Here is a 16,437-nt window from a genome sequence, read left to right as displayed (position 1 = left end):
GAGGGAAGACAGGAGCGAGGTAGAGAGGGAATAAGGGAGGGGCTCTTCTGACAGAGCACAGGAATCTCACTTAAAGCAGCTATAAATAACTCTGGGTCCTCTCCGCTTGCACTGAAACAGGTCATCTAGTGAATCATACTGAGTCATTTGTAAATATGTATTAATATGTAATACATTGGTAGTTACTATGTACTGCGATTCTCATGATTCTACAGTATACAATGTATGTATTGCAATTCGATACTGTGATTTTTATGCGATTTGATGTTCCAAACATATTGCTCATATATGTCTGCTGCAGAGAGGCAAGAGAGAGCAGGAGAAAACAAGTGTTGCTTTTGATCAGTCAGGGAAATAAAAGAGCTGAAAAAATGTTGGCTCACTGTTTAAAACAAAGATGGAGAATCAACTATAAGATGAAAAATACCAGTGTTTTTGCGCCGCGTACAGCTGACTAGCGCTAGTTAACGCTACCCAAAAAAATGTAAGTTTTATCGATATGACATTGTCCAAACTGGATCATTCCCCCCCCCCCCCATCACTCGTAGTTACAGCAGATGACTTAGTGATTATGCTGATGAAATGATGATGCCGTTATGTGTGTGTGCTTTAGAAGTGGGTCAGTGACCTCATTATGATGGATCCTCTTCATCGTCTGGCGAGGAGGAGAGAGAGGTGCCCGGGGAAGACAGACAGCAGCAACCTTTAGTTCAGAGTGAGAAGGATGAGAGCAGCCAGGTGTAGATGCAGGTATACCTGGGACTTCAGGTAGAAACTGTTATTGACTGGTTGGCCATTTGCTTGTGTTTTGATTGATGAGCTTGAGCCAATCAAGTTTATTTTATATAGCCCTTCGTACATCACTAATATCTCGAAGTGCTGTACAGAAACCCAGCCTAAAACCCCAAACAGCAAGCAATGCAGGTGTAGAAGCACGGTGGCTAGGAAAACTCCCTAGAAAGGCCAAAACCTAGGAAGAAACCTAGAGAGGAACCAGGCTATGAGGGGTGGCCAGTCCTCTTCTGGCTGTGCCGGGTGGAGATTATAACAGAACTATGCCAAGATGTTCAAAATGTTCATAAGTGACAAGCATGGTCAAATAATAATCATGAATAATTTTCAGTTGGCTTTTCATAGCCGATCATTAAGAGTTGAAAACAGCAGGTCTGGGACAGGTGTGCGGTTCCATAACCGCAGGCAGAACAGTTGAAACTGGAATAGCAGCAAGGCCAGGTGGTCTGGGGACAGCAAGGAGTCATCATGCCCGGTAGTCCTGACGTATGGTCCTAGGGCTCAGGTCCTCCGAGAGAGAGAAAGAAAGAGAGAAGGAGAGAATTAGAGAGAGCATACTTAAATTCACACAGGACACTGGATAAGACAGGAGAAGTACTCCAGGTATAACCAACTGACCCTAGCCCCCCGACACATAAACTACTGCAGCATAAATACTGGAGGCTGAGACAGGAGAGGGGTCAGGAGACACTGTGCCCCATCCGATGATACCCCCGGACAGGGCCAAACAGGAAGGATATAACCCCACCCACTTTGCCAAAGCACAGCCCCCGCCACCACTAGAGGGATATCTTCAACCACCAACTTACAATCCTGAGACAAGGCCGAGTATAGCCCACAAAGATCTCCACCACAGCACAAACCAAGGGGGCGCCAACCCAGACAGGAAGATCACGTCAGTGACTCAACCCACTCAAGTGACGCACCCCTCCTAGCCAATGGCACTATTTACTGAATGTTTGTTTCACAGTATGAGAATTCCCTATATTCAAATACTGGTAATCTGGATCTGTTGGCAGTCTGACTGAGGAAAACAATAGTTTTGAGCAGTGCAGAGTATAGGTCGACCGATTCTGATTTTTCAATGCCGATACCGATTATTGGAGGACCAAAAAAAGCCGATACCGATTAATCGGCCGATTTTTAAAAATGTATTTGTAATCATGACAATTACAACAATACTGAATGAACACTTATTTTAACTTAATATAATACATCAATAAAATAAATTTAGCCTCAAATAAATAATGAAACCTGTTCAATTTGTTTTAAATAATGCAAAAACAAAGTGTTGGAGAAGAAAGTAAAAGTGCAATATGTGCCATGTAAGAAAGCTAACGTTTAAGTTCCTTCCTTAGAACATGAGAACATATGAAAGCTGGTGGTTCCTTTTAACATGAGTCTTCAATATTCCCAGGTAAGAAGTTTTAGGTTGTAGTTATTATAGGAATTATATGACTATTTCTCTCTATACGATTTGTATTTCATATACCTTTGACAATTGGATGTTCTTATAGGCACTTTAGTATTGCCAGTGGAACAGTATAGCTTCCGTCCATTCTCTCGCTCCTACCTGGCTCGAACCAGGAACACATCAACAACATCCACCCTCGAAGCAGCGTTACCCATCGCTCCTGTAACGGCAGTCTAGCTCTTCCTCCTCCTCAGACGAGGAGAGGCGAGAAGGATCGGAGGACCAATGTGCAGCGTGGTAAGTTTCCATAATTTAATAACACCGCTAACTAGCTAGCCATTTCACATCGGTTACACCAGCCTAATCTCGGGAGTTGATAGGCTTGAAGTCATAAACAGCTCAATGCTTGAAGCATTGCGAAGAGCTGCTGTCAAACGCACGAAAGTGCTGTTTGAATGAATGCTTACGAGCCTGCTGGTGCCTACCATCGCTCAGTCAGACTGCTCTACCAAATCATAGACTTAATTATAACATAATAACACACAGAAATACGAGCCTTTGGTCATTAAAATGGTCGAATCCGGAAACTATCATTTCGAAAACAAAACGTTTATTCTTTCAGTGAAATACGGAACTGTTCCGTATTTTATCTAACAGYTGGCATCCCTAAGTCTAAATATTACTGTTACATTGTACAACCTTCAATGTTATGTCATAATTATGTACAATTCTGGCAAATTAATTACGGCCTTTGTTAGGACTAAATGGACTTCACACAGTTCGCAATGAGCGAGGCGGCCCAAACTGTTGCATATACCCTGACTGCTTGCACGGAACGCAAGAGAAATGACACAATTTCCCTAGTTATAAGAAATTCATGTTAGCAGGCAATATTAACTAAATATGCAGGTTTAAAAATATATACTTGTGTATTGATTTTAAAGAAAGGCATTGATGTTTATGGTTAGGTACATTGGTGCAACGACGGTGCTTTTTTCGAAAATGCGCTTGTTAAATCATCACCCGTTTGTCGAAGTAGGCTGTGATTCAATGAGAAATTAACAGGCACCGCATCGATTATATGCAACGCAGGACACGCCAGATAAAGTAGTGATATCATCAACCATGTGTAGTTAACTAGTGATTATGTTAAGATTGATTGTTTTTTATAAGATAAGTTTAATGCTAGCAAGCAACTTACCTTGGCTTCTTGCTGCCCTTGCTTAACAGGTAGTCAGCTTGCCACGCAGGCTCCTCATGGAGTGCAATGTAAGGCAGGTGGTTAGAGCGTTGGACTAGTAACCGGAAGGTTGCAAAAACGAATCCCGAGCTGACAAGGTAAACATCTGTCGTTCTGCCCCTGATCAAAGCAGTTAACCCATCGTTCCTAGGCCATCATTGAAAATAAGAATGTGTTCTTAACTGACTTGCCTAGTTAAATAAAGGTGGAAAAAATATATAATAACATTCGGCAAATCGGTGGACACCGATTACCGATTGTTATGAAAACTTGAAATGGGCCCTAATTAATCGGCCATTCCGATTAATCGGTAAACCTCTAGTGGAGAGAGAAATCAGTGTGTAGACGGTCTAACAGTGCTCTCAGTATTCCTCAGCTCTCTATTGCGATTATTTGAGTCTTATTCATTGTTTAATGACATTTTGAATATGCATGCATTTGGTACACTACCAGTCACAAAACAGACGTGAATTGCAGTGTAATTTGGTAATCTTTTTATCTATCCGTACAATCCTTAGGTACTAGTAGACCAGTGAAGAGGATGGCTGCATGTGGGGTTAATGGGGGGTTAAAACCCAGAGAGAGTGGGAGGGATTGTTATGGAGGCTATTCTTTCAGATGAGTAGTTTTAATCGTTTCAGTAGAAAATCATGTAATTACTTGATGAGGGAAAATAGTGGTGCACCGAGAGGCACCGAGAGGGAAGATGAGAGAGAAATATAACAACCGAGAGGAACACTCGCTTTATATTTTGTAGTTTTGTAGTTTGTAGTTTTATGGAAACGCCAAAGCTCATCCAGTATGTGTGCAATTAAAATGAACTTTCAAGAGGGCAGTGATGAAATGAGACAATAAGAGCTTGTGCTGTGTGTGTGCGTGTGCGCGTGTGCGTGCTTGCATGTGCTGTGAATGTCTGGCGCTGGAATTAGCCACAGGAGGCTCTCTGTGTGACACCCAGCACAGCACTGCATGGGGCCACTCCTGGGGAGAGAGTCAGTGTGAAGGGCCATCCATGTGACCATATTGTTTTTGCCAGAGCTGTCTTTGTGTTGTTCTCTGTAATAAATCGCCTTACTGGGGCAGAACTCATTATTGATTCACATTCATCCATGTAAACTATTTGGACCATACAAATATTAGGGGAGCTGTCCCAATCCTCTTCAAAACATCCCTACCTGCCGCACCCATCCCTGCCCAACAACCATACACACCAAATCAAATCAAATGTATTTATATAGCCCTTCGTACATCAGCTAATATCTCGAAGTGCTGTACAGAAACCCAGCCTAAAACCCCAAACAGCAAGCAATGCAGGTGTAGAAGCACGGTGGCTAGGAAAAACTCCCTAGAAAGGCCAAAACCTAGGAAGAAACCTAGAGAGGAACCAGGCTATGAGGGGTGGCCAGTCCTCTTCTGGCTGTGCCGGGTGGAGATTATAAGAGAACATGGCCAAGATGTTCAAATGTTCATAAATGACCAGCATGGTCAAATAATAATAACCACAGCTGTAATACAGCAGTCTGATTCAACCCCTTGTTTACACTATCACCACCTTCTGTTAGGCTCGTTGCTTTTTTCCACCCTGTTTCCTCAGCTCCATGCAGCCCAGCTGTATCCATCTATCTCTATCCCAGGTTCTTTTACAGCAGCACGGCTGGGCTGGTAGACATATTAAAGCTGCTGTTTAATCATTACAGGAACTCACCGAGCTAATGACCAGGATGCAATTCACTGCCCTATCAGAAGCATCTAATGGATGTGCCTCTGGGAGATCAAGATGAGTTTCAATATTAGGGTGGGCCAGCTCACAGTAGTAATTGCGCTGTGTAAAAACCTTACAGAGTCAGGAAGCTAGCTACCTCGGCTTATTTCTCCTCCTGGTTATTATGTATGCTGTTCTTAACAGCTCCCCTGTGCCAGGCCAGGTCATTAACTATTTACTGTTAAATCATGTTAGTGTGTTATTTCTTCCTGGTAMAAGCCTATAGGCAATTCCCCATTTATCTTCAGGGATGGTCATAATGGGGGTGGGGGGCTCCGCTAGGTGAATTCCGATTCTGTCGCTGTCCACACTGTTGGGGTGAATTCCGATTCTGTCGCTGTCCACACTGTTCGGGTGAATTCCGATTCTGTCGCTGTCCATTGGACTGAATCACTGCTGTTTGTTTAACCTCCATTGGCTGTTCGGTGCTAATAGATTGTCATTGACATTGGTCTTTGTTCATAAATTAGCCTACTTTTAACCAAACGATGACCTTCAGCCATTATGTAGCTTAACATTGGACTAAATAGGCTAGGAACTGTTTTTCACTGAAACGTATACACTGTAGTCTAATCCACAGCAATGACGAAGGTAAGAGAAGAAGAAAAAAATACTCTGCAATTAAAAATGCCTTCTATACACAGATCTATTGGTGAACCACTTATAGCTGTTTCTACTTTTTAAAATGTTTAACATTACAGCAGCATACTGTATATGGTAAGCCTCAGGGTCATCTATTTCATCCCTTTAAAAAAAATACTGAAAAGATGAAAGAGCTCCATGAAACACCTGCCATTATGGCCACTTATCAGCAGCATTATGACATGTTGAATTGCTGTCTGAGTGAGATGACCAGTAATGGATCGTTACAGTATCATTGTCATTGATCAGGTTCTGTTGAAAACATAATGTCAACTGATTGCTTCCATTGATGGATGTGTTCTACAAAGGCTACTCACTGTAATTTTCTCACAATAGATAGTAGGAAAATACATTGAACAGCATACTGATAAAAATGAGAGCAAGAAAGAATGGAGAAAGGTAGGAGGCCTCACATGGAAATAAAGGAAGGATGACTGGAAATTAAAGAAAGTGTGAGGGAAGAGTGATATGTGGATGTTTTTACCAAGCTACTCCTTCTGTTCTCTGCCATGAACAACTTATAAGACCTGAAGTTTTATAGGGAGGGATGGAGAGAGAGATGGAGAGAGGGATGGAGAGAGGAAGGGATGTGAAATCAGAGGAATTGTGTAGGCAGAGGGGAGAATGTAACAGAAAGAATGGGAGGATGAGGTAGAATTGAAGTCCATTGTTTATGCACAATGTTGTTTGCCAACACGTCTTTGCATTTTGAATTGTCTTGGCAGAGGAGGTGGGCTAGATGAATAGCATTCAAGAGGCAGTGATGTAGTTATTTTTATCAGAAATGTGTGAGTGAAAGAGCTTTTATCTCTCAAGCTGGGTCTTGACTTATTGAAAGATGAACAAAAGACAGGAGGAGAGCTGCAGTACTGATCATGTACAATGAGACACCAAAGAGGAAGGAAGCTGCAGATTACAAGACTTMTAATTGAACCCTCTTAATGACCATTGTTTTTCTTTTCCTTTGTTTCACAGACTCTGTATTCAGTCACCAGCTGTAGATACTGACACAGATGGGGAAAGTAGACATGATATTTTATGCCGGTACACTTGCCCTCTTTTCCTGTCTCTTTCCCTTTTTCTCTTGATAGATTGCTCTGTCTGCAGGTTTGTGATGATGGAGTGGGAGAGAGCATATTAAAAAAGCTCATTACAGGCTCACACTTCCCTCTCCTCCCATCATGATCTGCCTCATTTGTGTATTTTTCCTGCATTTGTTTATTAGATTTTACCAACATATTGCCAAAGGGATATGTAGAGATATTCTTTCAACAACATTTTCTCTAGGTCTTGCCCTTTGTCTCCTTCTCCTTCCCCTCTCATGATTGGCATGCATTTTAACAGTAACCTCTATCGCTCTTCCTAATCTCTATCTCTCTTCCTCTCCCGATCTCTCGATCTCTCTCCCATCTCCCCCTCTCTCTCCTCTTTCTCTCCCCTTCCCCCTCTCCGTTCCCCTCTCCCCCCTCTGTCTCTCTGCAGGGTCTCTATCTATCAGTGTGTTCCTGGTATCTCTGGGGCTGACGGTGTGTGCCGTGTGGCTCGTAGCTCTGTGTGGAGTCTGCACCTGGTGTCAACGCAAACTGGTGAGTGGACCACTAACATTTACCTATGACATTATATCCTATTATTTGGTTTTAGGACACATTGTCCTTCCCAGAACAACACAGTACAGCAGGCTTCCATCCACTCTTCCATGACTCTTATTTATTTGTATAACTTTAATTCGACTAGCTTGGTCAGTTATCATCGGCAATTATGACCTGTCTGAGAGGTCATTACACACATGTTCAGGTCATTATACACACCCCAGCATTGACCCACAATATTCCCCAGAGCTAGTAGGGATTTATCCTGAGTTAYCTGCCTGGTAAGGTTAGCTGCCTGGTAAGGTTAGCTGCCTGGTAAGGTTAGCTGCCTGGCAAGGATAGCTGCCTGGCAAGGTTAGCTGCTTGGTAAGGTTAGCTGCTTGGTAAGGTTAGCTGCCTGGTACGGTTAGCTGCCTGGCAAGGTTAGCTGCCTGGTAGGATTAGCTGCCTGGTAAGGTTAGCTGCCTGGTAAGGTTAGCTGCCTGGTAAGGTTAGCTACCTGGTAGGGTTGAACCCCAGAACTGTATACACACACATTTGCACAGACATGCCCCACATCCTCATAATAGAACTGCAGGATAGTGTGAGAGAGAGGTGTTAGGCTGTAGGTGTTACATATTGCACAAGAGGAAGACTGTGAGAGACCGAGACATGTGAGAGACCGAGACATGCAAAGACATGCTTTGAGATTCTGTCTGTAATGAAAAGCGCTATAAAAGTTTTAATCTATTCTCTCCAACTTTTGCTCTCCATATCTCTCTCTCTCCATCTCTCTCTCTCTCCATGACAATGCACTGTGTCCGTGCCCCTCTCCGTACCCCATGCCATTAAAATGGTACAGTTGGACACCCAGGTAATTAGCTGTGATTAATAATGAGCTATTTGCTGCCTGTTCCCGCCGTTTGGCTATTAGAGGAAAGCAGAAAGATGGTTCATGGATCAGACATTCAGAATGAAAAGATAGTCTCGTTGATTAAATCCTTTCACCATTCTATATCATTGAGTATATCATATTCTATATAATTGAGTATATCATATTCTATTAAGTAAAGAATGATTTCCCCTCCTCATTCTTTCATTCTCTCACCTCCCCCACCCGTACATCTGGTCTCAGTGTATGGCAACAAATATGTGTGCATAAACTGTAGGCTACATTCACTACATTAACATAAGCAAAACAGTAATACACACATTCAAGGACACTAAAAGGCAGGCACTGAGGATAGAACATGAGCACATTGAATTTTGTATCTAGCAGTTAGTCAATGGCAGAATCACACTTTTGAGTTCATATTTCGGGCTCCCGAGATGGGCAGCGGTCTAAGGCACTACATCTCAGTGCAAGAGGTGTCACTACAGTCCCTGGTACGAATCCAGGCTGTGTCCGTGCCCCTCTCCGTACCCCGTGCCATTAAAATGGTACAGTTGGACACCCAGGTAATTAGCTATGATTAATAATGAGCTATTTGCTGCCTGTAAATAAAAAATAAAATACATTTTCAGTCTCTTGCCAGCTTTAGTTTATATGCTGGACGGCACAACTCCAAATTACAATTTTCTGCCATAAAAAGCTCCTTGGATAAAAGTTGCAGTGCTTTCCGGTTGTGTTCTATTTTCTGGAGTTTCCTTCTGATTCCATAACTTTGTGTGTGGGCTCTTGGTAGTGTGCATGGGGAATGATATGGGGAGATGTTGTGTGGCCATGATGGTGAACATAAACAGAATTCTTCATTAGGTTATGTAAACATGGCTTTGTGCCTAGAGCAGTGCGTGTGCCTGCTTGTCGCCGGCTCCTGGTCCCATGCTAATGATTCATATGTTAATGTACACATCACTCTGAGCTATTGGCTGCTGCCTGAAAAACTGTGATTCTGCCCATACGTTTCATCTGGAAATACCCTCCCTTGCTTTTGCTCCCTCCCTCTCTCCATCGTTCTCCCCCTCCTCTCTGTCCTTCTCTTGGCTTTTCTCTCTCCACCTCTTTCTAGTTCTCTCTCTGTCCCTATCTTGGCCTTTCTCTCTCTTTCTCTCTATCTCTCTCTCTCTGTCTCTCTCTATCTCTCTTTCTGTCTCTCTCTCTCTGTCTAGGAGCATTTGTGGAGTGAGGACAGCACATAGGTGGGTAAAATATGCCGAGAACTGAATTCAGCTGAGTGATAGAACGGTTCTGAAGTGAGATGGAGATTGAATAAGCATGCATAAAGCATGTAAATAAGATGTAATATTAGTAACTGGTATTACGCACATTTGTATTGCTGCACATCTATGATATATTACCAGTCTGTCACACCCTGTGTAGATTGAGGACTTTCAGTCTGGTCTTCAAAGATGAATCATATCATACCCTGTCAAATACACAGACACACACACAGTAAAGCTACTTAACCCTCACCGTCCATTTCTCTTGTCCTCGCCCTTTCTATTTCTCTATTTACCCTCACTCTCTTTATGTCTGTCTTTGCAAATACCATGTCTCCCTCTTTACCAGTGTTTCATAACCGTAATTCAGAGTCCACAGATGCTGAGAGACAGGATAGTACGGCGTCCCATTGTGACATAGCTATGCAGCTCTGAGACCACCGTCCACGGGAGAAGCACAGCCCAACCGCACACCTCCCCCAAATTCCCAACCAACGCGGCTCGTTGTACATGTCCTTTACTCATTTGAATGTGGTGACAGTTGGAGAAATTGCTAGTATGAAAATCAATGGTTGCTAGTATGAAAACCATTGGTTGCTAGTATGAAAACCAATGGTTGCTAGTATGAAAGCCAATGGTCCAATATTCTAGAAAGGACGCTTACACGGTTGGACTCTGATAAGCGCTTTATGCGTTTGTCCCTTTGCCACTTTATCGCTATGTCCTTGTCAGTACATCTCTGTGCTTTTTGTTTTTCTATTTATACCTCCACTGTTTCCCCTTCCTAGTCCTTGCTTGTCTCTGTGTTATCTTCGGCATCATCTTCCTTCTCTCTCTCTTTACTGTCCTTTTTCTCTCTCTCTGTCTGACTCTATTTATACATAGCAGGGTCATTCCACGAAAAGAGTGCCGTTTGCGTATCTTTGATACAGTATTTTAAGTAGACATTGTGCACCAATATTACATTTTTAAAGCTGGTTATATTAAATGATGTAGAATTCAATAAATCTTATTTTATTTTTTATATTTTTATTTTTATTTTGACATGTCCCTCCGTCAATCCTGTGTCATTTGTAGGAAGATTTTAACTCACTTAATCCCAAAATGTCTCCAATTTTCACGATCATTGTAAAGCCTTAGTTACAGTTAATTCGGAAAGTATTCAGATCGCTTGACTTTTTCCACATTTTGTTACGTTACAGCCTTATTTTAAAACTGACTAAATAAAACATTTTCCTCATCAATCTACACACAATACCCCATAATGGCAAAGCAAAACAGTTTTATTTTTATTTTTGCAAATGTATAAAAAAAAAAACTGAAATACCTAATTTACATAAGTATTCAGACCCTTTGCTATGAGACTTGAAATTGAGCTCAGGTGCATCATGTTTCCATTGATCATCCTTGAGACGTTTCTACAACTTGATTGGAGTCCACCTGTGGTAAATTCAACTGATTGTACATGATTTGGAAAGGCACACACCTGTACATATAAGGTCCCATAGTTGACAGTGCATGTCAGAGCAAAAACCAAGCCATGAGGTCGAATGATTTGTCTGTAGAGCTCCGAGACAGGATTGTGTCGAGGCACAGATCTGGGAAAGGGTACCACAACAGCATTGAAGGTCCCCAAGAACACAGTGGCCTCCATCATTATTAAATGGTATAAGTTTGGAACCACCAAGACTCTTCCTAGAGCTGGCCACCTGGCCAAACTGAGCAATCGTGGGAGAATGGCCTTGGTCAGGGAGGTGACCAAGAACCCGATAGTCACTCTGACAGAGCTCCAGAGTTCCTCTGTGGAGATGGGAGAACCTTCCAGAAGGACAACCATCTCTGCAGCACTCCACCAATCAGGCCTTTATGGTAGAGTGGCCAGACGGAAGCCACTCCTCAGGAAAAGGCACATGACACCCCGCTTGGAGTTTGCCAAAAGGTACCTAAAGGACCATGACAAACAAGATTCTCTGGTCTGATGAAACCAAGATTGAACTCTTTGGCCTGAATGCCAACCGTCACATCTGGAGGAAACCTGGCACCATCCCTACAATGAAGCATGGTGGTGGCAGCATCATGCTGTTGGGATGTTTTTCAGCGACAGGGTCTGGGAGACTAGTCAGGATCAAGGGAATGATGAACGGAGCAAAGTACAGAGATCCTTAATGAAAACATGCTCCAGAGCGCTCGGGACCTAAAACTGGGGTCGAAGGTTCACCTTCCAACAGGACAACAACCCTAAGCACACAGCCAAGACAACGCAGGAGTGGCTTTGGTACAAGTCTCTGAATATCCATTAGTGGCCAAGGCAGAGTCCAGACCCGATCAAACATCTCTGGGGAGACCTGAATAATGCTGTGCAGCAATGCTCCCCATCCAACCTGACAGAGATTGAGAGAATCTGCAGAAAAGAATGAGAGAAACTCCCCAAATACAGGTGTACCAAGCTCGGGGCGGCAGGTAGCCTAGTGGTTAGAGCATTGGACTACTAACCGAAAGGTTGCAAGATCAAATCCTCGAGCTGACAAGGTAAAAATCTGTCGTTCTGCCCCTGAACAAGGCAGTTAACCCACTGTTCCTAGGCGTCATTGAAAATAAGAATTTGTTCTTAACTGACTTGCCTAGTTAAATAAAGGTACAAAAATCTATAATTAATTAATTAATTAATTAAATACCCAAGAAGATTCAAGGCTGTAATCGCTGTCAAAGGTGCTTCAACAAAGTACTGAGTAAAGGGTCTGAATACTTATTTTGTCATTATGGGGTATTGTGTGTAGATTGATGAGGGGGATTTAAAAAAAAACAATTGTAGAATAAGGCTGTAATGTAACAAAATGTGAAAAAAGTCAAGGGGTCTGAATACTTTCTGAATGCACTGTATTTCTTTGCCTTGACAGTCATTTCTGAAGATTATTATTTATTTCATGTGATTAGTGTTTCATTTACGTCTGTCCCTCATTTTAAGGTCAACCCTGTTACGTGAACTGAACTCTCGTTTTAATATGGTGAAACTATTCCGGTTTTAAATATTGTTTTCAAAAGAGACATTAAACATCTAAAAGTCAAATCATAGAGTAAAAGCAGGTGAGCAGGTTCTACTCTTTTTGGTCATTGTCTGGTGTTTTGTGGTGGAAAACTGAGTGGGTCGAGCATAACACGTCAGCCCTGTTACCCATAGATAGACAGGCTAGAAATGTTTTTAACAATTACATTTTTTTGTCAAGTTTGCATTTAATTGCCACTCCCTGCTCCTCACAACAAACTTCCATTCCGCCTGTCGCAAGGGGATTAATTGCTGATTTAAGAAAGAATTGTGAACCCTGTTACTTTATTTGGCACCTAATAGTCATTATTTTATTTCATCCCTCTTGAGATGGGAAAACTTGTTTTTTATTAAGTTGAACATGTTCTCATTTTGACCATGTTAAAATAAGGTGAAATCAAAATGTTGTTGTTTTTTACCAAGTTACACTTCTCAAAAGGCACCGAGTTGGTGGAACGACCCAGCACATTTCCTTAAACTCATAGGACATGAATGACTGTATAAAAATCAACCTTGCATGCAACAATGTGCATAAAACGGGCAACTTACAGTAGTGACATCACCTCTGTATGAAGATAAAACCCCTAATCAGTTACCTGACCTGGGAGCTGTGTCACTTCGGGACGCAGTTGATGGCAAATAAAAATAACAATTAAGTAAATACATTGGACAGCTACAGAATTGTGTTTATGAGGAAGTACACAGAGGTAGACACAATTACATAAATACAGTGATATTTAGCCCATGGTAGTTGATAGATGCAGCCCTGTGTAGAGGTGCAGTATATCAGCCCAGCATATGGGTGAGGGAAGATGAAGACGTCAGAAACAGGTCTCATGGGTCGATTATGGCAGGAGGGACGGAGGAGAGGATGGAAGGGGGGAGCAGAGAAGGGGAAGGAGGAGAGGATGAGAGGGAGGAAGCAGGAGGAGGGGAGGGAGGAGGGAGGAAGCAGGAGGAGGGGATAGTGGAGAGGAGGAGGGGAAGAAAGAGTTGGATAGAGGATGGGGAGGAGAAGGGAGATAGGAGTGGTGTTGGTGGCCATTGTGTGTGTTGGGCTGTGACAGACATAAAGACAGCGGGACTGAGGGCTGAGGACAGATCCTTCACAAGGCTGCAGCATTACGCTGTTCCTAGCGGGGAGACATCCATGATACTCTCCACCTCTTCTACCCCACCCTCTTCTCTTCCCCCTCCTCTTCACCATCCTCTCCCCATCCTCTCTCTATTCTCATCCTCTCCTCTCCCCCATCCTCCCCACTCTCTCCCACATCCTCTGATGTCTCTCCTCTCTCCATCTCACTTGATTCTGTTTCAACCCGCTCATCCTCCTCTCTCTCTCTCTCTCTCTCTCTCTCTCTCTCTCTCTCTCTCTCTCTCTCTCTCTCTCTCTCTCTCTCTCTCTCTTCTCTCTCTCTCTCTCTCTCTCTCCTCTCTCTCTCTCTCTCTCTTCTCTCTGTGTTGCCTACCCTTCCCACTCAATCCTACATTGCCTCTGCCTTTCTCTCCATCTTCTTTCCCCTTCTCTTCCCTCTCCTCCTCTCTTGTCCCACTCCCTGTCTTCAGTGTTATCTTCTCTCTCCTTCCCCTACTCTCTAGCCTCCTGAAGATTTGATGATAGTGTTAAATGATAGATGAGCTCCACTTGATAGCATATTCTTGACTGTTTGAAATCTAGACTTTTCGGAGTCCCTAAAACAACTGTGTGAGTGAATGACTGTGTGTGGGGTGGATGGGTGGGCAGTGGGGTTAGGTCATTTCCAGAGATCTGCCTTCTATTGATAAGTGTTTATAACAAACAGGCCTATAATATTGCGACAGAGAATGTGACAGTAAGTCTATAGTAAAACCCTTTCCTGCTCCAAACTGCCTTTTGAAAACCTTTCTTTACAGGGTTAAGGTTTCCTCTACTACATGTGATGTATATGTTTGGAAAGGAACTGAAATGAAAGGAAAATCCATCATTATTTGATTTTACAAGGATCACATTGTAAATATTAGGTTTGGTGAGTAACACCTATTAATCAAGTTAGTTTAGAAACTCTTGAGTATTACTTTGATATGAAACTGTAAAGGTTTGAGTCAAACCATATCAAATGTATGATCAGAAACACAAGTCATTATAAGATGATGTATTTAAGGCTGATTACCCATCACTCATAGTGCAAGGTTGATGTGTCCACTCACTGTGCTCTTACACATTTCAAATGGAATAGCTTTAGCTGTTTTCCAGTCTGTTTGAAGGGTGTAGTACTCTCTTTATTCATTGAAAATGTAATGAGCATTGAAATGAAAAACAAGATTTATGTAGCTGTACTTTGTGACAGTGTGTGTTTAGTGTTTACTGAGTGTTTGGCTTCAGTGTACAAATTGTCACACACCCTGCATTKATTTGAAACACAAGGCCAGGCCAATCATGTAGCTGCAGTCCTGAATTCTAAGGTGTATCATGTAGTTGCAGTCATCAGATTAATCTCAAAATGTGTCATTATAATTCCACTGACTGTTGTGAATTGTGGAAACAGCATCTATTTTAACACCTATGTTTTATGTATGTTTGGGCGTGAACTGTTTCTGAGTGTGTAGTGTTGTATGTGTGTTGGGAGTGTTGGATGTGTGTGGACGTGTCTAATCCCCACTGTGTCTGATGCTTGATGCTCCATCCGTTCATTCTGTATGGTTAACAGATGTATGGATTATTGCTGTGGAGAGGGTTTGGATTCACATGTAGATCCTGAGAGCTGGCTGTATGTAGCAACGGTCATCAACATTGTTAAAAGGTTTAAAAACAATTCTAATAAATGCAACAGTTGGACCATAGATGAAGATACTCCAAAAAAATGTAATGTTTAAAATATTTCAGATATTAACTGAATTATAGCACACAAAACATATTACTGGCACAGACAACTAATGAATGGAGTTCAGGGATTCTGGTGGGAATTCAGGTATTCAATTTATTGTACAATTTCCCTTTTTTATGCACTCATACAGTGCATTCGGAAAGTATTCAGACCCCTTGCCCTTTTCCATATTTTGTTATGTTACAGCCTTATTCTAAAATTGATTAAATCGTTTTTTTCCCTCATCAATCTACACACAATACCCAATAATGACAAAGCAAAATATCACATTTACATTAGTACCTTTGGCAGCGATTACTGCCTCAAGTTTTCTTGGGTATGACGCTACAAGCTTGGCACACCTGTATTTGGGGAGTTTCTCCCATTCTTCTTTGCTGATCCTGTCAAGTTCTGTCACGTTGGGTGGGGAGCGTCGCTGCACAGCTATTTTCAAGTCTCTCCAGAGATGTTAGATCAGGTTCAAGTCCGGGCTCAAGGACATTCAGAGACTTGTTCCAAAGCCACTACTGCATTGTCTGGGCTGTATGTTTAGGGTCATTGTCCTATTGGAAGGTGAAACCACCCCAGTCTGAGGTCCTGAGCGCTCTGGAACAGGTTTTCATAAAGAATCTCTTTGTACTTTGCTCCTTTCACACTCTAACCACTAGGCTACCTGGCACCCCAAGTATGTCAATAGCAGGATACCCTCAGATTAAAAATCAACACGCTTGGCTCCAGATGACATACTTTACATTGTTTGCGACATCAAACGTAATATCACTATAATCAGAGTGTTCATTTTCAGAAGAGGCTTTTATTTAATTTGTAAACATTTCAACTGTATTAAATTCAAACTTTTTTCAATTCCACAAAATATGAACACCCATCAGAATAGAGGTCTCTTTCTTCTCTTTCTTGTGATGTAAGTGTCTAGACGATGCATTAAATCCCAGACTAAGCAAGCGTTCTTTTA

At 42.3% G+C, this 16,437-nt stretch overlaps 1 protein-coding gene across 1 annotated transcript in view; it reads left to right on the top strand.

Moving 5' to 3' along the window:
- LOC112072509 (uncharacterized) overlaps positions 1–16,437 on the top strand; it is an 80,053-nt gene that overhangs the window by 47,996 nt on the left and 15,620 nt on the right. The window contains exon 2 of the mRNA XM_070439824.1: positions 7,333–7,436. Within this exon, the coding sequence (XP_070295925.1) occupies positions 7,333–7,436 (104 nt within the window). The remainder of the gene's footprint in view (positions 1–7,332; positions 7,437–16,437) is intronic.

The sequence above is a fragment of the Salvelinus sp. IW2-2015 genome, unplaced genomic scaffold (genome assembly GCF_002910315.2).
Source record: "Salvelinus sp. IW2-2015 unplaced genomic scaffold, ASM291031v2 Un_scaffold1947, whole genome shotgun sequence".
In the NCBI taxonomy this organism is placed as follows: Eukaryota; Metazoa; Chordata; class Actinopteri; order Salmoniformes; family Salmonidae; genus Salvelinus; species Salvelinus sp. IW2-2015.
This window is presented reverse-complemented; position numbering and strand designations above follow the sequence as displayed.